Below are 27868 nucleotides of genomic sequence, written 5' to 3'. Positions count from 1 at the left end.
GAAAATCCAGTTTATTTTCCATGTTGTGGACAGATCCAGTCAATGTGATCAGTTTTTCTGCATGTGTAATAATTTATCAAAATAAGTTTTCCCACAAGATTCTTTTCCACCAGCCCAGAAAATCCTGGTCTGACAACATACCCAAATAAAGCTCTTAGAAATCACCTCTTAAAATTTGTAAGTGTGGCCAAGTCTTTCCTGTAACATTTACTGAACTACAAATGGCTAAAGAGCAATTATGTTTGGAAAGGTGACTAATACAACAGTTGAATTCATGAAATTAATTTTAGTGCACTTTGCTCCAGATTTAGCCAACATGCTACATTGTCCTTTGGGGGGAGGGGAGGGAATTGGGAGCGCACAAAGTAGACTTGAGGAGTTCCATTGTAAGAAAAAGGTATGACTCTGCAAGCAAAACAGTGTAAGCTGCCTTTTTTTCCTTAAGACCTGGACATTTTAAGACAGAAGCTTTGCAAAACATTACACAATTTTTTATTATTAAATGAGAAAAATCTCATTTGTTACATCGTCACATTGCTAGTCAGAGAAATGCTGCAGTGATGAAGAAGGTCAATGTTGGATCAACCAAAGTCCTCATTTCTACAACATTCATTTACAAAGAAATAAAGTTCAACACAGCCCAACACAACATTCTTGGGTTTTCTTCATATTGAAGTCCCCCCAAAAAATCATCTTCTAATGGGGTTTTTTACTACATAAATTATAGTTCTTCATTTTTACAATTCACCCCAAATTGTATGAGATGTATCACACTAAAATTTCTAAAGCTGTTAGGAAATCCTTCACACATCATCATCATCTGATGTGTCACTGCTACTTGTTTCTGTGTCATCATTCTCAATAGTGGGTTTGAAAGTGCTGTTTTTCCAGGGTCCAAACTTGAAGTCACAGATCAGACCATTTTTCAAAATACCATTTTTCCGCAGGCCATTCTTCTGTAACTAAAATGTCAAAGATAACAATCATTAAATAGTTCACTTCATATCAAGAGTTACAAGTAATGATAACTATGAATATATTAGTAAAATTGTTCTCCACCTTACATACAGGTAATTGAGCAAACTGATGTAACAAAAAATATTTCTTAGGAATAAATCACTATACTTTAAGAAAAAAGATGTTTCAGTTCTTCAAATCCCTAAATCAGAAAAAGCAATAATTTTGAAACCAAAGGGCAAGACAAACCTCAATTGTCATTAACCCGTACTAAACTTTTCATTTCCTTATTTGAAAATTTTAAAAAACATCGAGTACACTACCCATGTTCTCGCTCTACTGCATAAAACACACAATGTATAATCACACATTCTCTATTGAAAGATATTTTAATATCTGAGTTATTAAAATACTCTTTTAATTAATCATATACACATAGATCATTTATCTCATACTCATAAATTATCCAGATGTTCCTTATCCTAAAACACAAATCTACATACACTCCTGGAACAACATAAATAATCCTTTAAATTTTTATTCCAATCCTAGATCAAAGGTAAAGGCAGAACCCATAATATCACCCAAATTAAAATTCCAACTCCAAATTTGATAAATTACATTGCCTAAAGAAAATTATTCAACATCTGAGTCTTCATTTCATCATCTGGGAGAGAACACAAGTAAGTCTTTAAAATACAAGTCAGAAGTCAAAGTGATAGTGATAGCACAGCAAGTAGGGCATTTGCTTTGCACGCGGCCAACCTAGGTTCAATCTCTGGCATCCCATATGGTCCCACAGCCAGGAGTTATTCCTGAGCACTGCCAGGTGTGGCCCACAAACAAAAACAAAATATTTTTTTGATATGAACATGAAAATTGAAATCAAAAATTCATAGAGTAATGTCTGAGCACAGAGCCAGGAATAACCACCAGGTATGGCCCAAAAACAAATAATTAGAAAAGAGTTTCTAGGAGGGCCAAAGCAATAGTACTACTGCAGGTAGGTGTTTGCCTTACACATAGACAGTCCAGATTTAATCACTGACATCAGATATGGTCCCTCAAGCCCAGTCCTGAATAACAATGAGTGTGGCCCTAAAAAGCAACAAAAAATTTAAAAAACCAATATAAGGCTACAGTAAATACAGAAATATTTCAATGAGCTGAATATGTTTTGTACACAGGAGGCCAGGTTCAAATCCTGCACAAGGTCCCCAGGATAGAAATAAGTGACCCTTCGGCACAGACTGTGGAGTAAATAAGCTCTCATTACACCAACCCCCCCCACACCAAGTAATGAGTCTTTATTAACAGACTAGATCCTTCTTTTTCAGTCTAAATCATATAATATGAAAAATAAATCTATTTGTGAGTTCAGAGAATTATGTATGTATAAAGAAAAACGAGATTTAAAATGTTTTAAAATGATTATACATGGTAAAATCAAAGGTAAAGCACACAAATTACTAAGAGAAAATCTGAACAATGTCAAACACTATTTTCAATAATTCCTAAGGACTGTACATCCAGATTCAAAGTCATTTCTGCCTCTACTAAAGGCAAATTATATATAATGTGCCTAATGATTTGTAAATAAAACAAAAATTCCTCCTCCCAAAAATGGTTATTATGCTATCCTGATAAAGGGCAAATTACAATGAATTGTATGATTCAATCATACCTGTTCACTAATAACTTGGAATTCTCTCATTTCATCTTCAGTTAAAGGAGCACAAGTTTCATCATTTTCACTGTCTTCTTGCCAGCCCATCTCCTTTAACAATCTGAAAAAAGAGTTAAGAAAACTGATGAAATAATTTTATTGGATTATGCCTAATATGTCTATTATACAAATGTCCTAAAATATGATTTTATTTTAAGTTTTTATTTTGTCTTCCTAGGTTTAGAGATAGTACAGAGTTAAGGTGCTTGAACCTGTCCCTAACCAACCAAATTTGATCCTGAAACCTACTGTCCCTCAGAACCACACCAAGAGTGATCCCAAACCACTACCAAGTACAGCCCTAAAATCTATTCCAAAATGAAGTAAATTTTAAAATTGTTCAAAAATGAATTAACAAGCACACTTGCGCTGGGAAGACAGTTCGAGGCTAACAGTAGACACTGCACAAAGAGATCTAATTAAATCCCAGCAGCACATGGTCTCTCAACCCTGAACCCTGCCAGGTGTAGCCAAAAATCATAAAGGAGAAGTGAGAAAGAGAAAATAGGTACTAATTGGAACACAAAGACAATGACTTAAAGTACTCTTTAATAATGATTAAAGTTTCATCTTGTGGTTAGGTAAGGTGCCATCATACTTGGGATGGAACCTGCTCTATGGGATTCAGCTCTTGGAATTGAATCTGCATGCCCCAGCCTCCTTCAATGAACCCCAGACCTCCTAGCCATGCCTCTTGTCCTCTTCCCAATCTTAGGAGAAAAAAGCTAAAAATATTCCACCAAATTAGTTTTATAAAGTAGGTAGAGAAATATAACAACTGCTAAGACCACTCACTGTTAATTTAAGGGGTTGGTAATTAAAAGTGCTATGCCAGGTACAAGATACAGTAATGAACAAAAACAAACATGGGCTGGAGCAATAAATAGCATAGCAGGTTAAGGTGCAACTAAAAGAACAAAAAAGAACCCTTCCCCCCACCCCCAAAATAAGCCAACCAGAACAAGTGCTGGTGGCACTGCAAAGAAAGGAACTCTGAATCACTGCTGCTGAGAATATAGACTGGTCCAAGACTTTTTGGAAAATAGTATGGACATTCCTCAAAAAGAAAAAGAAAGAAAGAAAAAACCTAGAAATTGAGCTCCCATATAATCCTGCAATACCACTCTGGGGAATATAAAGTAGGGATCCAAAACAGTGCAAAAAAGGCATCTGCACTCCTATGTTCATTGCTACACAATCTGGAAACTCCCCCCAATTATCTGAGAACAGATTAGTGAATAGAGAAACTATGGTACACCTATATGATGAACTACTACATCGCTGTTAGGAAAAATGAAGTCATGAATGATTGCACTCATTTGTGGGATTTTTTGGGAGGAGGGCACATCCACTAACGCTCAGGGGTTACCCCGGCTATGCGATCAGAAATTGCTACTGGCTTTGGGGGACCATATGAGATACCAGGGATCGAACCCAAGTCCATCCTGGTTAAGCCACCCAACCACTATCACTCCAGCCCCCCAAATTTTTTAATTTTTAAAGTATAGCACTAATACCCAGAGACAACAAAGGACCAAGAGGACAATCCAAGCTTGCCGCAAAGAGCAGGAGAGTTCAGTTAGGACAGAGAAGAGACCACTATGATAATGAAAATTAAAAACAATCACTCTAGTAAAATACTGGATTCTGAAAGGCAAAAATAAATATACATAATAATCCTTCAGCAACAAATGATATTGCAAGCCAGTGTCTAAAAGGGTTGGTAAAAGGGTGAAGAATTGAGAAAGGGGGTGCAAACCATGTCCAATGGGGGGGAAGGGTGGAGGGCTGAAATAGAGGGAGGCGAAGGGGGGAGAGGAAGAGAGGGACTGGCAAGCTGCAGGGAGGAAATAAGGAAAAAGTAAGAGAAACCGAAACATGAGTGCAGAAAATGTGCACTAGTGAATGTTGGACACTGTGTGACTGTATCACAATCATGAACAACTACAATTGTATCACAGTAATTTAACTAAAAAAATTATAAAAAAAAAAAAAAAAAAGGTAGGGCCAGAGCAGTGGCACGGCAGTAGGGTGGCACACAGCTGACCTAGGACTGACTATGGTTCAATCCCCTGGCATCCCATATGGTCCCCCAAGCCAGGAGCGATTTCTGAGTGCATAGCCAGGAATAACCCCTGAGCATCACCGAGTGTGGCCCAAAGACCAAAAAAGAAGTAATTCCTAAGCACCAGAATATTGCTTAAAAAAAAAAAAAATTAGGCCAAAGCCCAGCGAGAAGGGTATTTTGCCTTAAATGTGGCTGACCTGGGTTCAATGCCAGCATCCCATATATTTCTCCCCTTGAACTACCAAGAGTGATTTCTGAGCACAAAGCCAGGAATAACCCTTTAGTAATGTCACCCAACCAAAAAATCAAAAATAATTTTAGGGCCCAGAGCAATAGTATAAGTATAATGAGTGGAGCATTTGCTTTGCACTCCACCGCCCTGAAACCCATAGTCCAGCAAGCACTGCCAGGAGCAATTCCTGAGTGCAGAGCAAGGAGTATGCTTTTATGCTTTAAGCATCCCCAGATGTGACCCAAAGTGCAAAAATTTAAAAAATAATAAAACCGGGGCCGGGTAGGTGGCGCTGGAGGTAAGGTGTCTGCCTTGCAAGCGCTAGCCAAGGAAGGACCGCGGTTCGATCCCCCGGCGTCCCATATGGTCCCCCCAAGCCAGGGGCGATTTCTGAGCACATAGCCAGGAGTAACCCCTGAGCATCAAACGGGTGTGGCCCAAAAACCAAAAAAAAAAATAATAATAATAATAATAAAACCATAAAAAAAGAAAAAAAAAACACTTTGTCCCAATTGTGGTTTGAATTCTTTTTTTTTTTTCTTTTAAGTTTTTGGACATAGCTGGTGACACTCAAGGATCACTACTGGTGTACCCATATTGAAAGCCAGGGATTAAAACTCAGATTGGTCACATGCTAGGCAAATGCCCTGCCCACAGTTACTATGGCTCTAGTCCCAACTGTGGTTTGAAATATAAGTGAAATGAAGTTGAAATTATAAATTCTTAAAAAGATGCTACAAAATATGTAGAATACAGCCCTCATTCCCCCTGTGAAGTTCTAAGAGAAGTAGCATTAAAATAAAACAGAAGTCAATTCAGACAATACTGATAACAAATTGAGTCCTCTATGAAAACTAATTTAGTAGTTTCTCAAAATGTTAAGCAATTTGTATATCAAACTGACATGCATTCCTATGTATATCACATACATAGATCCTAATTATTTAAATTCTAAGTATTTACACACAAAAAAGACCTTACAAAAACACATTTAAATGTTTTTAATAGCACTGTAACTAAAACAGCTATATAAACAAATTCAGAATAGAGATATTAAGAAACTTGCCTGTCTGCAGCAAATTCTAATTTGATTTCTAGCACAATATACAATCCTGTGAGTACCCGCCCCCACCCCAGTCAAAAAATAAGACCTGGGGGCCTGAACAATAGCACAGTGAATAGAGCATTTGCCTCGCACACAGCCAAGCCAAACTCAATCCCTGGCATTCCATATTGTCCCAAGCCTGCCAGAAATGTCTGAGAGCAGAGCCAGGAGTAACCCTAGCACCACCAGGTGTAGCCCCAAAAACCAAAAATATAAATAAAAATAAAATAAATAATAAAATAAGCATTGAGCAAAGAGCCAGATGTGCCCCTACTCTTCTAAAAAGAAAGCCAGTATTGGGCCAGAGAGATAGCACAGCTGTAGTGCGTTTGCCTTGCACGCAGCCAATCCAGGACAGATGGTGGTTCGAATCTCAGAATCCCACATGGTCCCCTGTGTCTCCCAGAAGCAGTTTCTTTTCTTTTTTTTTTTTTTTGGTTTTTGGGTCACACCTGGCAGTGCTCAGGGGACCATATGGGATGCTGGGATTTAAACCACCATCCTTCTGTACGCAAGGAAAATGCCCTTACCTCTCTCTATGCTATCTCTCCAGCCCCAGGAGAGAAATCTGAACACAGAGCCAGGAGTAACCCGAGTGCTGCTGATGTGACTCAAACCAAAAAAAAAAAATTGTATTTATTGTGAAAAACACAATGTGGTAGCATAATACAGTGAGTAATTTGGCAATGAAAGAGAAATGGGACTAGACAGTACAGCAGGTAGGGAACTTGCCTTGCATGTGACTGACCTAGGCTCAATACCCAGCATCCCATATGACCTCACCACCACTGAAGTAATCCCCACTGCCAGAAGTAATGTATGATGCGGTCAGGAATGACCCCTGAACACTGCCAGGTATAGCCAAAACAAAAAACAAAAAACAAAAAACAAAACAAAAAAAAACAACCACCCCTCAAAAAAAAAAAAAAAAAAAAGAGAGAACAGTGTAACAACACATGCTACAATATTAACATTTAAAAGCAAGATAACTGAAAGATGTCAAATAAAAAAGATCAAGTAATTTAAGCTTCTATTATGTTTAAGATATCCAGAAAAGGCAAGTTTATAAATATGGAAAGCAGTCTGTAGGTTGCCATTGGACAGAGTAAAAATTAGCAACTGCAAAATATTGTGGTTTCCTTTTGGAACTGTTCTAAGTTAAGACTGTAATGCCAGGCTGATGTGACAGTACAACAAGTAAGGAGACTACCTTGCATGGGCTGACCCAGGTTTAATCTCCAGGATCCCCCAAGTACACCAGGAGTAAGTCTTGAGTGCAGAACCAGGAGAAATTCCTGAGTATTGCAAGGTATAGCCCAATAAACCAAACAAGGTTGTAGTACCAGTTGCATAACTTTGAAAACATGAAAACTTAACTGAATTGCATGCTTAAAACAGGTTAAAATTTTATGACATAAATTACTAGTCTAATTAAATGTTAAAAGATACACAATCATATAATATCAAATTTCTAAAAAAAAATGCTGGAGAGAGCAATCATCATTATCATTATAGAACTAACCTGTGTTCTGCTTCAAGTGAACTTGAAAGAACATCCGTTTGTGGGAAGGTAGAAGAACGAATGATCTGTTGAGATATCACTGAGGCATTGCCATTCTCTTGAGGAACTTCACTTTCATCAAAATTTCGGTTTATGTCCCTTTCTTGGCGAGTACTATTGCTGTTATGCAAATTAAACGAGTCGTCATCCTAAATTTTAGGAAGTTAAAAATAAAATTAGTTTTAGAATACAACTGTTACATACTTTGTTCAGATATTGTTGCTGATAATATGGGCTAAACATATTTAACCCAAATATCTCAATGTTATGAATGTGAAACCAATAGTAAATATAATTTTAGTTACCTTCTCTGAACCAGCATGGCTTTCATCTTCATGTTCCTCTTCTACTCTGTCCCTCTTTAATGCTTTCAAAAATTCACTCTTCTTATCAGTACGCATACGGGTCAGTTTGGTTAGCCGAGGCTGCTGATTAAGTTTGTCAACAGGTGAAGAGGAATTTGAGCGATTACACTAAAAAAAATTTAGAAATACTGATAAATTTGTAGGCAGAAAAATGCCAAGAGATCAGTATTACAACTTATTTTGTCTTTATGAACTCTAAAATATAATATAAAAATGAAAGTGAATTTTTCCTACCCTTATATACTTTTATCCCATTGAATGAGTTTTTTCCCTTTGTTTCGGTTTTTTGTTTGTTTGTTTTTTGGCCACATCCGGCGGTGCTCAGGGGTTACTCCTGGCTGTCTGCTCAGAAATAGCTCCTGGCCGGCATGGGGGACCATATGGGACACTGGGATTCGAACCAACGACCTCTGGTCCTGGATCAGCTGCTTGCAAGGCAAACGCCGCTGCGCTATGTCTCCGGGCCCCCTTTTTTTATTTTATTATTTTATTTTTTATTATTTTTTTGGTTTTTGGGCCACACCCGGCAGTGCTCAGGGGTTACTCCTGGCTATCTGCTCAGAAATAGCTCCTGGCAGGTACGGGGAACCATATGGGACACCGGGATTCGAACCAATCACCTTTGGTCCTGCATCGGCTGCTTGCAAGGCAAACGCCACTGTGCTATCTCTCCGGGCCCCTTTTTTTATTTTTTAATGATAGCAAGGGGTCATTACACACTGGGGTTGTAGTGCTTATAACTTGTAGTTGCAAACTTGTAGTGCTTTGGCTACTGTACTGCAAAGATCACCCAAGGGAATTAAGTTGGGCTTCACTAGTTTTCTGCTTGCTAGGCAGGAGGTCAACAGTTAAGTTATTCCTGGACTCCCTGAAGAGAATTATTTTATTCTAGAAATTAAGGTCTATTAATAAGAACTATATTCTAAATTATAATTTAAAATACCATTTCAGAAAAAGAATCCTAAACTTGTGTGGTGGGATAAGTCCAAAGACCTATTTTATAATTATAGAGAAATCCATGTAGCATTTTCTCAGAAAAAAATTTTGCAGGGAAGTTGTTTGCCTTGCACAGTCAACCCAGGTTCGGTACCCAGGATCCCATGTGGTCCCCCAAACCCTTCAGCTCAGCCAGGTATGACCCACAATCAAAAACTTGTGGAAGGCCAAGTACAAAGGGATGAGTACTAGCACCATTTTTTGACTTGTTTTTTGAACCACACCGCCAATTTTCAAGGGACTATATAAAATGCCAAGGACTGAACATGTTGGTTGCAAGCAAGATAAGCATCCTATCCCCTTCAATCCCATATGAAGACTTGTCCCCATACGGAAAACTTTGGTTTTAAAGTGAAATAAAACATAAAATAAAATTTTGGGGTCAAAGAGATAGTTCAGTGTGTAATGCTGACTACACAATCTAATTGCCTTGCATGAAGGAAATCTACGTTTGATTGCCAGCACTCCCATGGTTCCCTGATCCTAGAGTGCAGAGGCAGCAGAGCTCTGAGGAAAGCTGGGTATGATCAAATTGGGGTTACTGAGTGAGGATGGTCACAAAGTACTTTTTTTTTTTGTACTTTTTTTTTGCTAAAAAATAAACCTTAATGCTAACTATTGAGAATGTCTATAAATTGCAATAAATCTAATTCACAAGTGAAAATGTTGGCACACTCAACCATAAAATCTAGTTTCTTGCAGGATATTGACTTGTGTTCAATCCCATTCAGTGCATATAATTCCATAGCCGCACCAAGGAGTAACCTCTGAGTACAGACACAAAAATAAGCCCAGGGGCAGGAGAGATGGCACAGCGGTAGGGCGTTTGCCTTGCACGCAGCCAAATTTAGGTAAGGTAGTGGTTTGAATCCTGGCATCTGCATCCCAGTAGTCCTCCATGCCTGCCAGGAGCGACTTCTGAGCACAGAGCCAGGAATAAACCTTGAGCCCTGCCAGGTATGACCCAAAAATCAACCCCCACCCAAAAAAGAACAGCCCTAAGCCCACACATGCTAAGTGTGGGCCTAAACTAAACTAAGCTAATCTAAGTAAACTAAACTATATAAATATAGTTTATATATTAGTTTATTAATTATATTAATATAGTTTAATATATTATATACTTAAAAATATATAAAATAAAAATAAGTAGAATATAAGGCATCCCAATTTAATGTTTACAGCAACTAAAAATGGTAACATATGGGGCCGGAGCAGTGGTGCAAGCAATAGGGCGTTGCCTTGCATGCACTAATGGACAACGGTTCCACCCCTCAGCTCCCTTGACATCCCATATGGCCCACTAAGCCAGGAGCGATTTGTGAGCGCATAGCCAGGAGTAACCCCTGAGCATTACCGGGTGTGGCCCAAAAAAACAAAAACAAAAACAAAAAAAGGGTATAATTCAAAGTATACTTTCTGGGTCAAGGACAGAACACTGCTAGGAGTGAACTGTAGTAGAGACTGGATTAAGCCCTGAAGCACAGCCAGTTGTGGTCCAAAACCAACAAGGGGGGGGGAGGGGCTGGAGAAGTGGAGTGGTAAGGTATCTGCCTTGCCAGTGCTAGCCTAGGATGGACCGCAATTCGATCCCCTGGCGTCTCATATGGTCCCCCAAGCCAGAGTGCATAGCCAGGAGTAACCCCTGAGCGTCATCAGGTGTGTCCCCTCCCAAAAAAAAGTCAAAATCAACAAAAAGTATGATTTCCCATTTTCCTTTGCTGTTGGAATTCTGTTAAACTAGGAAGGGGTAGATGAGCATGCCATACTCAGCAACACTCAGGGTTACTTTTAGCTCTGTATTCAGGGATCATTCCTGGCAGTGCTTTTGGGAAAGGGGTATCAGAGATTTAAGCAGGATCAGACATGTGCAAATCAACTACTCTACTTTGCTAAACTTTTTTGGGGGGGGTTTTGGGATCACACCCGGCTATGCTCAGGGGTTACACCTGGCTCTACGCTCAGAAATCGCTTCTGGCAGGCTCGGGGACCACATGGGATGCCAAGATTCGAACCACCATCCTTTTGCTTGCAAGACAAACATCTCACCTCCATGCTATCTCTTCGGCCCCAACTTGCTAAACTCTTAAAATGTTCATTAACCTCCTCCCCATAATTCTCCAAAGATTACAAATAATCTTATGCCATACCTCTTTTACTGAAGTTGTTGATGGACTATAATTCTTGGCAGTTGGTTTAAAAGCATTAAAGTTACCAACACTGTAAGTAGACTCATGAGAGAAAGAACTCCCAACTTTATTTTCTTTAGTTTGGCTTTTCCATTGTGTAGGCTGAAGAAAAACACAAATATTAATGGCAAACTAAAAATAACAGATTGTTTAAAGTTTTAAAAAAATGAACTCTATAAAATAAAAATGACTACATGTGATTCATAAGAACAATAATTTTGTATTTATTGTTAATCATTCCTTCAGGGTTCCTTTCTTATTTTATAATTAAAAAGAAAGCATGATGGCGGGGGGGGGGGGAATCTGAATATACTGCTTTATTTTTCAGCTTTTAAAAATTTTGTAAAGCTAAAAAAGCAGTGTATTCAGATTCAATGAGTTTAGTCAATAGAGTTTTTGATTATTATCAAGAAAAGTAGGCTTTTCAAAAACCCAATTACTGGGGCCAGAGCGGTGGCGCGAGCGGTAGGGAATTCGCCTTGAACGCACTAATGTGGTTTGATTCCCCGGCATCCCATATGGTCCCCCCAAGCCAGGAGCGATTTCTGAACAAATAGCCAGGAGTAACTTCTGAGCATCACTGGGTGTGGTGCCACACACACACACACAAAAAAAAAATCCCAGTTACTGGACACCAGGAAACAGCATGTTTAATGATCATATAATTTAAACAAAAATATTAAGGTATGAAAATTTTATGGATTTTATCTTCACTATTACAAAAACAAAAAATATGCCACTTAAGACCATTAAGATTAATGACGAAGTGACTACACTTTCGACCTGGAAGTCAGCATACCAATAACAAGACTTTGAACAACATTTTCCCAAAGTAACTAACTTAAAATCAACTTGAAAATTATTATTATTCATTTTTAATAAGTTAGAACTTACTTTTGTAGGTGGAGCAGCAGGTTTAGGGACTAAGCCTTTATAAACACTTGGGCCAGTCCCATTCTTAGCTGGCTGTGACTGAAGATTTCCTACAATTGGGAATCCAGAGAGCTGTAAGTCTTTTGCATTACCTTTCTTAATAACCAGCATCCTTGGGGTTCTAGATTTAGGATTCGGAGGATATTCTGCATAAATAAAGCACGATCAAAAGTTACATACAGCTTTAAATTTCAGTATAAACTAAAACCACCTATAGAATAACATTTCAAACTTCGACTGTCTTTAAAAGTAACTATCTGGGGCCAAACAAACTGACTATGAACTTTATTCCAACTTTAGAAAAGCTAACATAATCCAATAAATTTTAAAATTAAGCAGCATCTAGTAATAGTGATGAATTCAGCTAGACAGTGGCCTAAAAAGCTAATTATCAAGATTAAATGCATTCTAGAATGTTTTATTATTTATCTATTCATCCTGGATCATGGGGCAAAACTCAGTATTGTTCTGAGACTACACCCAACTCTCTTCTCTCAAAAGAGTTGCTACTGGTATTAGGGACCATGAGTGATGAGTCAAAAATATGTAATATGCACCTGGCCTCTCTCTTTCCCTTTTATTATTCCCAGTGATGTTTAGGAACAAGTAGTTAGAGATGTAAAGCCTGTGCTCCAATCCTTTGAGACTATATAACCTTGTCCTAGTTTCACTGGTGATTTTTCGTTTCGTTTTGTTTTTGTTTGGGGGCCACACCCAGTGACGCTCAGGGGTTACTTCTTCCTGGCTACGTGCTCAGATATCGCTCTTGGCTTGGGAGACCATAGGGGATGCCAAGTATGGAACCAATTTGTTTTAACTGCTAACTTATCCTACTCCTAAATATTGAGGGACATAAAGAAGCATAGTAGAAGTAGAACAAATGCCCAAAGGCAATAGAAATGAAAAGTGTGCAAAGTGGTCCTCAATAGTAAGCAGTGAGGTGGGGATTGTGTCCAGGAGAAGATAGCACAGTATAGGAAAGGAAGGGACTGGGAGAGAAGGAGAACACTATACAATAGTATAAGAAAGAGGTTACTCTGGAGAACTAGCAAAGCGGTATGCATGAAACATATCAGTAACTACTGTAAACCATGCATAGTGCCTAAATAAAATAAAGGAAGCCTGCCATGGAGGCAGACTGTGGATAAGGAGAAAAACTAGGGACATAATGGGTAGAGAGAAGTACACTCTAGTACTAATACTAGTAGTAGAAGGGACAGGTATTAGAAAACCGTTATGACTGAAACTTAATCATGAGTAACTTAATAAAATCACAGTGCCTCTTTTAAAATATTGCTTAGACTATAAATTAACCCATTGATAGTTACTCAAGTGGTAAGCCTGCCGTATAAGCAAGGTCCTGAGTTAATGCTTAGCACCACTATTTCCCTCCAAACTTTAGTGTACCACGAAACAATAAATTTCAAATAGATCAAAATAATACCAGAAATTATTAAACAAGTTTTATAATTATTACTATTGCAAATAACTGATAGCATGAATGAAATAGTAAAATATTCCTTAAACTAGCAATTCTTGAAATCAAAATAAAATAGAAAATCGTAAAGTCTGGTCAGTATTCAAGGGCAAGGGCAATATAAATTTAAATATTAAGAGATTAAATAATCTACCCCAAATCTAAATAACCAGTACTTAAAAGATCTAATTTTAGACTATGATTTTAAAGCCTATTTATTTCACCATTATATATACAAGAGAAAACAGAAGTTAAAATATCAATAGTTAAGATACCTTTAAATAGTTACCATCCCAACTAAAAATACTAAATTAAAACCCTATAATAAATAACTAGAATAAGAAACCAGTAAAGGTACAAAGCAAGTGATATTCTTCTTCACTTTGACATTGATGCCAATTAATATGGCATGTAGTACTGAGTATCATTGGGTGTGCCCCTACAGTCCACAAAAATCTCAACTTCATTTATCACAATCTTTTTTTTTTGGGGGGGGGGGGCCACACCCGGCAGTGCTCAGGGGTTACTCCTGGCTGTCTGCTCAGAAATAGCTCCTGGAAGGCACGGGGGACCATATGGGACGCCGGGATTTGAACCAACCACCTTTGGTCCTGGATCTGCTGCTTGCAAGGCAAACGCCGCTGTGCTATCTCTCCGGGCCCCATTTATCACAATCTTATCACAAGAGGTAACATTAATGTTTAATTAAAAACAGCAAAATAAAGGTAAAATAGTTTAAAATATGCTTTCACGCTAATTTAAAGAGAAAATTTAGTTAGGTGAAACAAATACAATAATTATACATGCGGTCCTGAAGATGATGCGGTCCTGTATTGTATTATAATACAATAATTATACATGCAGTCCTGGAGTATATGTGGTGTCAGGGATCAGACTTGGACAACTGGCACAAAAAGCAAGCACTGCAGATCTTTGAGCAATCTCCCCAGCCCCTATATGAGTCTTAAGCAGACCACTTTCAGTAACTGATTAATATAACAAGAGGGACATAAATTCTACAATATATACAAGGTCCTGTATATTAGTAATATTTATAAAAGGCTTATATACATGATGAACAAGTAGCAAGTACTAATTCTAAACTGAAATAATATTTGGGTGAAGTTTCTTTAACAACTGAGTGTGTTTTCTATTACTATCCTCTTATTAGTTTTTAATTCTCTGACTCTGAAGGAAAACAAAGTCATTTCAATACTAATATATCAAGAATGAAATAGCTTCTTTTACAAAGCTCAATAAACATTTCTTTCTCTTAATTCTATTAAGTAATTCTTTACAACCTCACTGATTTTCACCATAAGCTATTACTCAATTTATATTTCAAGCTTTGGATCTGTCAATCATTTATTACTATTATGTCACTCAAGTTAAAACTTGTTTTACTGTGAAAGTTTTGATTTCTAAAAACAAAACTCAACTGCTACTAATCATATTCCAAAATACATAAACCTAAAATATATTTTCGTATTCCACTTACTTATGCTAATTTTAATTCTGAGGTACTCTTAATACCTTGAATTCTTGTTAGGTTTAAATTATTAAGAACATAAAGGCAGTTAGACATTAACCTTAAACACAAAGTAAGTCACAGATGAGCTACATCAAAGTATTTATAACAAAACTAAAGAAAGATTATAAGTAGAATTAAACTATATTTAAATACTTTTTCTCAAGGTAATTTTTTAATGTGATACTGTGGTCTACAAATGAGTAGTTCAGGAACAAACATTTTTTGGGTTTTTTTTTTTTTTTTGGGGGGGGGGGTTTAATGCACATTACATTTCCATCATTAAATTCTGACTTACCTGGAAAGAAGTAGCACTAGAAAAGTTCTACTCAAGTCTTTCCTAATATTCTTTCTTATCTTCCTCAGGAGCATACATATTTTTAATACTCAGACAGTATTTGGGACTCGGGGGGTAAAGTGAAAAGGAATAGTGAAGTGTAATACAATGAATGTTTAACCATATTTCCATGGGAAGTACTGGGAATTTAACAATCAACCACAATTATTTTTCACTTTCTATACAGACACATTAAGTGGTTCATCTAAGACACAGTAAATAATACATCTTTCTAAACATCTTTTCAACTACTGCTCAAAAATCTTAAACCAATCTGAAACAGCAGAATGAAAATATTTATATTAATACATCTTATTCTCATTTTCAAAATGTCTTTACCCTTAATTTATTTGTAAAAATATTAAATTAACCAAGGATCAGTACCAATAGAATCTATAGGTAGTTTTATTTGACAAATGCTTACTGACATTCTTAATTTGTTTTTTATTACTTTCATTCTAATCAAATCCAAACTATTCCTAATTGCTTAGAGATTACTATTTAACACCTTTCAGGTGGTTCTATATTATTATGCAATCAGCTGTTCCCATAAAAACTGAATAATAAGGAAACATACCTAAGAGAGGAGCTTGGGAGATTTTTTTGGTTTGGTATGTGTGTGTCTGGGCGTGTAGGCCTGGGGAGAGTGGTAGAAATACTAATTTGCAATACAGAAAAAACAATGCCATTCACATGGTTCTCACAAAAGTGTCTGACCACCCCCAATCCCCACCCTCAAAAAACCCTTAAATAAATCGGGAGAACAGAAGAAACAAATTAATTCCCCAGAGTATCACCCATAAATACAATAAAGAACAGCACAGGAAGTGGCAAAGTTTAAAATAATACCTTTTATGTTAGGTCTAGTATGCTGTCATAAGCCACAATCCTTTTGTTTTTAACATTTTTGATTTACAATAGGAAAAAAGAGCAAACATAAAATTCCCTGGTTGACACAGCACCTTTGAATTTGGTATCAAATAATTAAATTTACTTTTCAGTTATCAAATTTTTACATTTTCCATTATTTTAAACTTCACTCAAATCTTTAAAAAGCCATCTGGCTTCTACTATGAGTGCAGTTTAATCTTCTATATAAGATCCTATCAACTTAAACTCAGCAGTTAAGTTTTTTCTTTAAAGAAAAGGGAGTTATTACCAGAAACTGTAATTAAAGCTTTAACAATACGGAAAGTAATTTCAAATCATCAACTAGTTCCATAGGCAAATTTATACAATTATTTTAATACCCTGCATCATCATTTTCATATGTAAAAAATATTTTTGTCTCACTTTATTGAAAGTACTAATTTTTCCAGCTAAGTTTTCAACTTTTATTAGGCTGCTCTCAAAATGAGATCAACTGAATGAAGTAATTTAGAATTATTTTCGGAAACCTCTATTTGAATTGTCTTAATGGTACTAACGTGCAAATCAACTATTTCAAATCTAATGCCTCTCTAATCCCATAATCTTTTTTTTCTAAATAAGTGCATCTTTTAATTTTAGTTTTTCAACCCAAAACAAGCACTTTTAAGAGAAAATTTAATACTGAACTACTAATTATGTAAAACCTGACACTTATACCCCACCCCTAAAGGTAGGTCAAAATTTACTTACCCCATACACCTGCAGCTAAAGATTTATTCTGATTTGGTTCTCTCTCATACTCAGGATTTAAAGATGGCTGGAAGAAAATTGTAATAAAAAGCATAAAACAAATGTTTAACTTCATTTTTAAAAATAATAATAATTCCTTTAAATGGAATCTAAAATATATACTAAAGAGCAAGCTATAATCAACTAAATCAAACAGAAGCCAGATTTGTTAAAAAGTCTTAGTTTCTGTTTATTCTAATCTATTAAAATCTAACCTATTCTGGGGCCGGAGAGATAGCATGGAGGTAAGGTGTCTGCCTTGCATGCAGAAGGACGGTGGTTCAAATCCCGGCATCCCATATGGTCCCTTGAGCCTGCCAGGAGCAATTTCTGAGCATAGAGCCAGGAGTAACCCGAGTGCTGCAGGGTGTGACCCAAAACACCCCCCCCCCCAAATCTAACCTATTCTAACTATTAAAATATTTACTGAATGGTTTCACTCATCTATGGGTTTTAAGAAAAATGAAAGACATTTTTAACAGTATCTCTGAGACGAGAGAGATGTGGGCTGGTAGGTGCAGCTCATGTATGACATGCAGCTCATCACATAGAGTGATGAGTGCAGTTGGAGAGATGACTACACTGAAAACTATCATAACAATGTGAATGAGTGAGGGAAGTAGAAAGCCTGTCTCGAGTACAGGTGGGAGGGTGGGGAGGAGGGAGATCTGGGAAATTGGTGGTGGGAATGTTGCACTGGTGAAGGGGGATGTTCTTTACATGACTGTAATCATACAACTATAATCATATTTGTAATCACGGTGTTTAAATAAAGATAATTTAAAAAAAATTTACTACTAGCAAACATTACCACTTAACTTGATTTACCCAAAAGTACAAATAATAACAGTATGATAAACATGACACATCAATAAACTATTTTTATAAGTAAATCACCAACCATAGTGCTGCTAGGTGCAAACAAAAAAAATTGTGTCTTTGGGGCTGGAGAGATAGCATGGAGGTAAGGTGTTTGTTTGCCTTGTATGCAGAAGGATGGTGGTTCGAATCCCTGTATCCCACCCATATGGTCCCCCGAGCCTGCCAGGAGTGATTTCTGAGCATAGAGCCAGAAGTAACCCCTGAGCGCTGCTGGGTGTGACCCAAACCCCGGCCCCCTCCAAAATGTTGTCTTTAAATGATCAACTCTCCTCTATCTGATGAAAAGGTGTGGATCAGAAAACAAAAAGCCGGATGGCTGAAAAAAAAAAAAAAAAAAAAGAAAACAAAAAGCCCACAGTGCAACTCAAAAATAACGTATGTATCAATCTAAGCACTAACTAGGCAAACTTGTGGGGGAGGGGGTTGGGGTTTCTTAGGCCATACCTAGCAGTGCTCAGGGATTACTCCTAGATCTGCACTCAGGAATCACTCTTGGCAGTTCTCAGGCTACATATTAGATTCCAGGGATCTAACCTGGGTCAGCAGCATGTAACAGCAAACATCTTACTCGCTGTACTACCTACCACTCAAGCCCATAGATAAAATTTTTATGTGACTTAAAAAGCAGTGCTTAGGTAGGCCATACAGTCATATTCAGGAGCTAGAAACATTAAAATTTGCCTCTAATTAACTCAAACCTGTTATTAATAATGGAGTTAATATTCCTAATATCTGGTCTAAGTTAGCAATTAATGTTGTCTTCCTTTACTATTAAACTTCTGAATAGAAGCTGGAAAAAAGATGCTCTATCGTGGGAATTAATCTATTTAGAAAAAAGTTTTTGGTTTTTCCGGCACACAATTTTTCGGCTGCATACAAGGCAAATCCCTACCGGCTGTGCTATCGTTGGGGGATTAGTTTATCTAAAAGAAACAATCTAAACTATATAGGTAAATACTCTTTAAAAAGATTCTGTTAAAAAAAAAAAATCGGGCTGGAGATAGCATGGAGGTAAGGCGTTTGCCTTGCATGCAGAAGGACAGTAGTTCGAATCCCTGCATCCCATATGGTCCCCCTGGCCTGCCAGGAGCGATTTCTGAGCATAGTGCCAGAAATAACCTGAGTGCTGCCAGGTGTTACTCAAAATAAAAAAAAAAAAAAAGATTTTGTAACATTTTAGGTATTATGGTATACTTAACAAACACTAAGCTCAATCACTATTTTATACAGAAATGCTTTGTTTCTAAAAGTAAAATAGATGTCCTAAGTCTTAAAAGACAAAAAAGAAAAGGAGCAAGAAAAGGCAGAGAAAAGTGTTACTGTACTGTCTTCATCAAACATTACTGTACCTACCAATATGAACTATGTTTAATTAATTGAACTCACAAAAACTCATGAAAATCTTAATGATAAAATGTTACTTATAGAAATCTTGGTTGTATTAAGATTATAAAAACAAAACAAACAGACTTACAAAATCTTCAGCCTCAAACTGTTTACGTTCTCTCCTATCATCTTTCCTCCCTGTTTCATTGTCAGGTATGCTGTTTTCGTGTAGTCCTTGGCTTTTTCCAGGATGAAAAATACTGCTACGAGAACGGGAACTTCCACCATGGTACCCCCCTCGATGATTTATGTTTTCTGTACCATTTCTTCCATGTGTACGCCATCCATTTTTTTCTTTCCTTCCAAAATTACCTATATTTGACAAATAGTAAAGTATTATAAATTCAAAGAAGATGGCTATTTATAGACTGATTCATAATTAAAACACTCTGTGGGGTGGAAGAGGGCTCTCCCAGAGTTGCTCAGTGCATTTATTGGTTAGCAAACCAGTCTGCTGGCTCAACGTGCAGGCCTAAGGATGCAATATACTGCTATAGGCTTGAGCACACTTTCCCCATCAACCCTCTACCATACATGATGAACAAAGACATGGACATATATGCTGCTCGGGATCAAACCAGGGTCAGAAACTCACAACGCATGTGCCCTAACCAAAGTATTCTTTTTTTTTTTTTTTTTGGTTTTTGAGTCACACCCCGCAGCTCTCAGGGGTTACTCCTGGCTCCATGCTCAGAAAATAGCCCCTGGCAGGCACAAGGGACCATACCAAAGTATTCTTTTTTTTTTTTTTTAATTTATTTAAACACCTTAATTACCAAAGTATTCTTAAAAGAACTTGTATTCTTCAACCAACTTTACCTCCATTAGGTCGTCCAATACCAGAATCAAAGCCATCTGAAGAGTTGTGTCGTCGACGATTCACATCATACCGATTTTCTGTCCATGAAAAATTTTCAGAATGCTTCTCAAAATTCAATGACGACTGAAATAAGTAGGTAAATAAACATATAAATATGGTTTCAAAACACTATAGCTTGATTTCATTCCAGAAATGTTAAATGATCAAGATTATTGTCAATGTGTTTAGTAAGTAGTAAATTTAAACACAAGATAGAGTCCATTGTTACCGTCTTTTCTTCTCTAATTGAAGAGCAAACAGAACAACAATTATATTGACTTATCCCAAACTTTAAGGGCAGAAGCTGGAATCACAGTACAGTTGAGGAGTGTTTGCCCTGAACATGGTTGACCTGATTAATCCCCCTACATCCTCTTTTATCCCCAAGTCTACCAGGAGTGATCCCTGAGTGTAGAGCCAAGAAAAAGCTCCAAACACAGCTCAATATGCTTTAAAACAAAATATTAAAGGTGAAATGCCCGATAAAGAAAACAAGGCAAGCATGGTGCTCCTCTCACAAGAAAATTACTGTATCTAAGCCAGAAAGATATACACAGGATGATTTCACCTATCTGTTATAAATAGAATATAATGCAATGTAGTAAAGATGGAGTGCCTATTATCACACTTATCACCCTTATTATCCACAGAGTACAGAGAGAAGGACAAAGGTGGCAGAAATCGGGGAGGGGGGGGGAATAAAATGAGGAAGGGAATAAACATTGGAGTACAGATAGATCAAGGAGCCTCGGGTACATCAGTAATGTGGAAAACTAATATAGATATATATCTAAACCAATCAACAACACTGAAAACATGAAATTCAAACTATGATGAACTTTAAAAGTTCATCAGGTGGCAGGCTTGGGGGTAGGGAGTGGTCACTTGAGAATACTAGTAGAGGCAAATTGAAACTGATAAGATTAGTGCTAGATTACTACTATAGGTAAAAAAAAAAAAAACCACCATAGGATACTTGCACAAGAACTCAAACTCAAATGCTAGAATAAGACTCAGTATTGGGGGCCGGAGAGATAGCATGGAGGTAAGGCATTTGCCTTTCATGCAGAAGGTCATCAGTTCAAATCCCGGCGTCCCATATGGTCCCCTGTGCCTGCCAGGAGCAATTTCTGAGCATGGAGCCAGGAATAACCCCTGAGCACTGCCGGGTGTGACCCAAAAACCATAAAAAAAAAAAACAAAAAACAAAGAAAAAGACACAGTATACAGTAGCGTATACTTCGGAACCACCTTAAGCACCAAACCATCCAGCAACCCCCCCAAACAAAACAAAAGCCTCCATCTATGCAATCCCTGTGGGGAAAATATAGTTCCCCCACTTACCTCTTTCCCCACATTCCCAGTTTATGAAATGTCATCTTCTGAAAGCTTGGTTTGTAGTCCCGATATGCAGTACCAACTTCCTAAGTTGGTACACAATCTGCCAATTTGACTGATACGCCCTGCATCCTTGAGTCCTTGCTATAAACCACTGGCCAAGAATCATAATAGGGAGCCAAATCTGAGCACTGCTTAAAAGGCTCAAGAAAAAGTTTTTTTATTTAATCTTAAAAAAGAAATAAGGGGGAAACAGCTCAAAGATTAAGTGCATTTTTTCCATGCTGGAGCCCTGAACTACTGACAGCATAGTTTTGGAGCATTATCTACTCCCAGGCTAGAGAACCATCTAAGAACTTTCAGAAGTTAACCAAAAACCAAAATCATCAATAATTTTAAAAGTGTGCCTGCTTGTGCCTCTTGCCCTATTTAGCTCTTACTGAAACAAAGCAGGGTACCGAGTGGGGGGCGGGGGGGGGGGGGCAGGGGAGATAAGCACCAGTGCTTTTTGGGGGAGGTGGGGGCCAGAGTAATAGCACAGCAGGTAAGGTGTTTTGCCTTGTGCGAATCCCATAGCCTGCCAGGAGCGATTTCTGATTGAAGAGCCAAGCACTGCTGGGTGTAACCCAAAAACAAAATAAAAACAAACAAACAAACAACAAAAAAAAAACAAAAATCACCTTCTGGGTTGCTTGGGGAACCACATGAGATGCCAGAGATCAGACCTGCATCAGCTAAGTACAAAGCAAATACAAGTATAGCCCTCCCCACTATGCTATCACTCCAGTCCCCAAATCAGTGCTTCTTGATCAGTCAAATATAATGCTCAAGGGACAAGTATTCAAGGGATACCGCTGGCCTGATCCTCAGAACATACTTATTTTGTATGAAGTAGAAAAGACCTATAAACTTTATTTCCTCCCACCAATCCAGCTGTGATAAGTTACCAATCAATTCAACAGAGCTCTCAAAACACAAAATTTAAATCAAAAAATTCCTCAAATGTGAATCACTCAATAATCATCACAGATTTCAAGAGAAAAAAATCAAGACAGACAAAAAAAATATTGAGTATGAGGGCCAGAGGGATGGTACAACAGTAAATGCATTTGCCTTGCATATATGGATGACCTGGGTTCAATCCCCAGTATGCCATATGGTATCTGGAGCCTGCCAAGAGTGATCCCTGAGTAGAAAGCCAAAAGTGACCTTGAGCGCCCCCGTGTGGCTCAAAATTTTAAAAATTATAAACAAGAGACTGGACAAATAGTACAACAAAGGCACTTGCCTTATATGCAGCAGACTCGGAATCCAAACATCCCAGATAGTCTACAAGCACTACCAAGATTACTTCCTGGGACCAGAGCAGCAATGCAAACGGTAGGGCGTAGGACGGACCTCAGTTCGATCCTCCATGGTTCCATATGGTTCCCAAGCCAGGAGCTAAGTGCATAGCGAGGAGTAACCCTTGAGCTTCACCGGGTGTGGCCAAAAAAAGCACTCCCCCCTCACAAAAGACTGCTTCCTGGTGTACTCGTAAGTAGAAAACATACCTAAGTACCCTGAATAAGCCATTAAAACCCCAATAAAAGATCAAGCCATATTTGGCATTCCACTAATCACAATTCAACAGTATAAGGCTCTTGTCAAAAATATTCTCATTCATGAACCAATAATCAAAGTACTCAATGTATTGCATATCATTTATAAGCATTTAAAATTATGTTTTGGAAATGTCTTCTCAAACTTCAAGAACAATCTACAACTCTATACCCTCATTTCTGTCCATGACTACAATATAACTAACTTAACTTGTTTATCTCTCTGTAGGTAAAAACTCAGAATTAAAGTACTGGAAATGTGTATCATATAAACATTTTAAAAATTCAGAGCTTTGAGTAGGAAAGGTAAAATGCACTTTCTTTGCATACTGCTGGCCCCATCCCCAGCACTGCTTATAGTTTCCTTGATACTTCCACGGGGTCACTCCTGAGCAAAGAGCCAGGAGTAGTCCATGAGCACAGCCAGGTGTAATCCAGACACGTGAATATTCAGTTATCTTTTTGTTTTGGTTTCTTTTTTTTTTCTTTTGTTTTTTTTGGGCCACACCCAGTGACGCTCAGTGGTTACTCCTGGCTATGTGCTCAGAAGTCGCTCCTGGCTTGGGGGACCATTTGGGACGCCGGGGGATCAAACTGCGATCCGTCCTAGGCTAGCACTGGCAAGGCAGACACCTTACCTCTAGCGCCACCGTGCCAGCCCCCAGTTATCTTTTTGTTTGTTCTTGAGCTATACCCAGTGATGCTCTAGACTTACACCTGGCTCTGCACTCAAGAATCACTCCTGGTGGTGTTCCAGGAATATATGGATGCAGAGGATTAAAGGTTCTTACCCACTGTACTTTCTCTCCCTCCTCTCCTTTCCCCCAACCTACCCCCACAATATTTAAAGTTTTGCCTTGATCTCACCTACACTTATTTCACCCAAAAATAACTGCAGGCCACCTTGCAAAGCCACCTCTCAATACTAGGGAGCAAAATAAGTTCAAGGTACAGGGCTGTTTTTTCCACATGAGCCCAACCTGGCCTCAATCCCTAGCACAGCATATGGTCCCAACAAACCATGCCAAGCAAGCATGACTGAGTCTAGAGCCAAAAGTAAGCCCTAAGAAGAGCTTGGTGTGAGCAAAATCAAAATTAATAAGAAATTCAACTTATCTGCACTGGACACCTGGAACTGACCTGACACTAGATCATATAGAAAACTAGCATTTGCACTTTTCACCAAGTCTTCCTATAAAAGTTCAATGTAGACAATGACATGAATCATATTGAGTCTGCAAAAATGCCCTAACCAGGGGCCGGGCGGTGGCGCTACCCTAGGACGGACCACGGTTCGATCCCCCGGCGTCCCATATGGTCCCCCAAGCCAGGAGCGACTTCTGAGCGCATAGCCAGGAGTAACCCCTGAGCGTCACCGGGTGTGGCCCAAAAACCAAAAAAAAAAAAAAATGCCCTAACCAAATGGGGTAAGAGGAAATAATGGTTTCCAGTAAAAAAAAATTTTTGTTTAAGTAAAACCAGTGCTATGAGACAGCAATTTCATTAAAGACTTGCGCCAGAGTGGTGGCACAAGAGGTAGAGCATTTGCCTTTCTGCATGCTAACCTAGGACGGACCACAGTTCAATTCCCCAGCATCCCATATGGTCCCCCAAGCCAGTAGCGATTCCTGAGCACATGGCCAGGAGTAACCACTGAGCATCAATGGGTGTGGCCCAAAAACAAAAACAAAAAAAAAACAACTAGATGAGAAAAGGATCAACAGCTTTGCTTATTCTATAACCCAGAAGTAGAATAACTATATTTAAATCAAAGAGCAGCTAGACATGTAGACAATCTGGGTTTAAGTTCTGGCATCCCAAGGCTGGAGTAATACAACAAGTAGGGTGCCTGCCTTGCACACTGCAGACCTGGGATTTTTCTCCTGCATCCCTTAAGATCTACCTAGCCCTGCCCAGGAGTAATTCCTAAGTGCAAAAAGCCAGAAGTAATCCTTGAGCATCACCAGGTATGGCACAAAGAAACCAGGGCAGGAGGTAGGAAAAGAACCTTGCAGCTAGAGCTAACAAGGATCCTACCACTAGATGTCAACCTCTACCCACATGCTGCATAAACTGTAACTTATGTAGTCATAGAAAGCCCTGATATGTTCAGATGTACCTAATGTTAATGAATCTCCAAAATATACTTAAAAAAATAAGTATTCATCTCAGTAAAACCGGGTTTCAGTGTGATTAAAAAATATTAAAAATGGACTGGAGAGATAGCATGGATGTAGGGCATTTGCCTTGCATGCAGAAGGACAGCGGTTCGAATCCCAGCATCCCACATGGTCCCCCGAGTCTGCCAGGAGCAATTTCTGAGCATAGAGCCAGGAGAAACCCCTGAGTACTGCTGGGTTTGACATATATATACACACACACATATATATATATACATATATATACATATTTATATTTATATAACCAGGGGCCCACAGGGATGGTTCAGCGGTAGGGCATTTGCCTTGCACGTGGCTGACCCAGCATGGACAGCGGTTTGATATCCCGGTGTCCCATATGGTCCCCCGAGCCAGGAGCAATTTATGAGTGCACAGCCAGGAGTAACCCCTGAGCATCATCGGGGGTTAAAAATAAATAAATAAATAAATAAATAAATAAATAAAATAGCATCTGAGTTGGTCTTAGATGATGTAATGTATTGCAAGTAATGGTGAAATGGACCATGTTTCTTAACCCAACCAACTAAAGTATTCCAAATAAAATAGCAACAAATTCCTAACTAAAGTGATGTTCCCATCAGTTAGTATGTTAATTAGCAGGGGGTGGAGAAGCCACAGAATGTCTTAGGAAAATTATGGGTGTATCACTCCCACTTTCCATGTCACTTGGTAATGATACCATAACTATGGTCAATTTAAACTCTTTGGGGCAGATTTTAATAATCATACATCACATTGCTGGCCGGGAAAGGAGGGGAATCACCTATAATTTCTGCTTTAGAACTTATTCATAGTTGGCAGAATTTTGGCCTACCCCATTGCTTAAGATGTTGCAAGAGTTTTCATTAATTAGTTTTTAATTAAGACAATTATATGATTCCAGTCCAGATACATTAATAAAGCAGATTAACACAATGGTACAATCAAATGATAATTCACATTATGCTCAAAACACGTAGGGGACAATAATGAATGGGAGAGGCAATCCACCACTAGCTCTGAACAATCAAATCCACTCTAAAAATATATGTCCTAGATATTTGCATATCCTTTCTTGGAGATTGCTTGAAGAAAATAACTAATACAATGATCATCCATCAGAACTAAGGACAGTTTTATATTTATAATACATGTAATAGAGACCCTACACACCAGCACTGTTAGTGGCCACCAGGACCCCTCCATGTTATCTACCAAAAATTTTAGAGACCTTGACAAACATGTGCCCACATTAGATTTCTGGTCATAAGTAACAAAGTTCTGTAATAAAGCCTAACTCAAGAATCTCATGTCTTCTACTACCATCCATGAGAAAATTTTAACAGACGAGGACTAGCTTGTTTGTTTTGTAATAGGCTAAAATCTCAGATGATTCAGACTGGCATATAGCCAGCTTAGAAAAATCCGATTACCAATAGAATGAAACATTATGTAATTCAGACCAGAGCAATAGCACAGCAGTAGGGCAATTACCTTGTCTTGCATTTGCCAACCCTAGACCAGGACCCTCGTTCAGTTTCAGGCATCCCATATGGTTGGTTCCCCTAGCTGAGCAGGAGCAATGATTTCTTTTTTTTTTTGGTTTTTGGGCCACACCCGGCGGTGCTCAGGGGTTACTCCTGGCTGTCTGCTCAGAAATAGCTCCTGGCAGGCACGGGGGACCATATGGGACACCGGGATTCGAACCAACCACCTTTGGTCCTGGATTGGCTGCTTGCAAGGCAAACGCCGCTGAGCTATCTCTCCGGGCCCCAGGAGCAATGATTTCTAAACAGAGCCAGGAGTAACCCTAACCCGAGTGCTGCTGGGTGTAACCCAAAAAACAAACAAACAAAAAAGAAAAAGAGAGGGGAGGGAACAGTTGATGAGGGGAGGGAACAGTTGATATGGGGAGGGTGGGGAGTGGAGTGGAGTGAGGAAATGGGGGGAGGAGAGGGAAAGGGAAGAGAGGGGAGGGGAAGGGAGGAGAGGGGGAGAGGAAGGAGGAGGAGGAAAGGGAAGAGAGGAGATGGGGAGAGAAGGGGAGGAGGAGGAGACAAAAGGAGAGAGAAGGGAGGGAGAAGGGAGAGGGGAGAAGAGGGAAGAGAGGAAAGAAGAGGAGAGGAGGGGGAGGGGATGAGGGGAAGGGAAGGAGATGAAAACAGGGGTGAGGGGAGGAGGGGGAAGAAGGGAGAGAAGTGAGGAGAGGGGAGGAGGAAAGGGGAAGAGAGGAGGGGAGGGGAGGGGAGGGGAGGGGAGGGGAGGGGGGAAAGGGGAGGAGAGAAGAGAAGAGGAGGAAAAAGGAGGGGAGGGGAAGGGAACATTATACAATTCAGGGTAGAGGCCAGAACACTACTACTACATTGGGTATCCTTACCTTGCACATGGCTGACCAGGGTTCAATTCCTGGTACCACCACATAAGGTCCCTTGTCATGTCAGGAGTATCCCTGAGCACTGATGAGTGTTGCCCATCCCCCACAAAAATAAAATCAAAAGGTATTACAAAGA

The 27868-nt window shown here is 38.7% G+C and overlaps 1 protein-coding gene across 3 annotated transcripts in view; it reads right to left on the bottom strand.

The window, feature by feature from the left end:
• Positions 1 to 684: 684 nt before the first annotated feature.
• Positions 685 to 27868, bottom strand: part of GPBP1 (GC-rich promoter binding protein 1) — a 34497-nt gene continuing 7313 nt past the window's right edge. The window contains exons 2-11 of one of the 3 annotated variants that reach the window (XM_049768117.1): positions 20221 to 20344; positions 19490 to 19713; positions 17095 to 17161; positions 16052 to 16111; positions 12094 to 12278; positions 11161 to 11301; positions 7955 to 8122; positions 7611 to 7798; positions 2642 to 2744; positions 685 to 962 (exon numbers count right to left, since the gene is read on the bottom strand). In XM_049768117.1, coding sequence (XP_049624074.1) covers positions 804 to 962; positions 2642 to 2744; positions 7611 to 7798; positions 7955 to 8122; positions 11161 to 11301; positions 12094 to 12278; positions 16052 to 16111; positions 17095 to 17161; positions 19490 to 19713; positions 20221 to 20344 — 1419 coding nt within the window. In that variant the 3' untranslated portion in view covers positions 685 to 803. The remainder of the gene's footprint in view (positions 963 to 2641; positions 2745 to 7610; positions 7799 to 7954; positions 8123 to 11160; positions 11302 to 12093; positions 12279 to 16051; positions 16112 to 17094; positions 17162 to 19489; positions 19714 to 20220; positions 20345 to 27868) is intronic. The other 2 variants (XM_049768115.1, XM_049768116.1) reach the window with 2 other exon arrangements.

The sequence above is a fragment of the Suncus etruscus genome, chromosome 2 (genome assembly GCF_024139225.1).
Source record: "Suncus etruscus isolate mSunEtr1 chromosome 2, mSunEtr1.pri.cur, whole genome shotgun sequence".
NCBI lineage: Eukaryota > Metazoa > Chordata > Mammalia > Eulipotyphla > Soricidae > Suncus > Suncus etruscus.
This window is presented reverse-complemented; position numbering and strand designations above follow the sequence as displayed.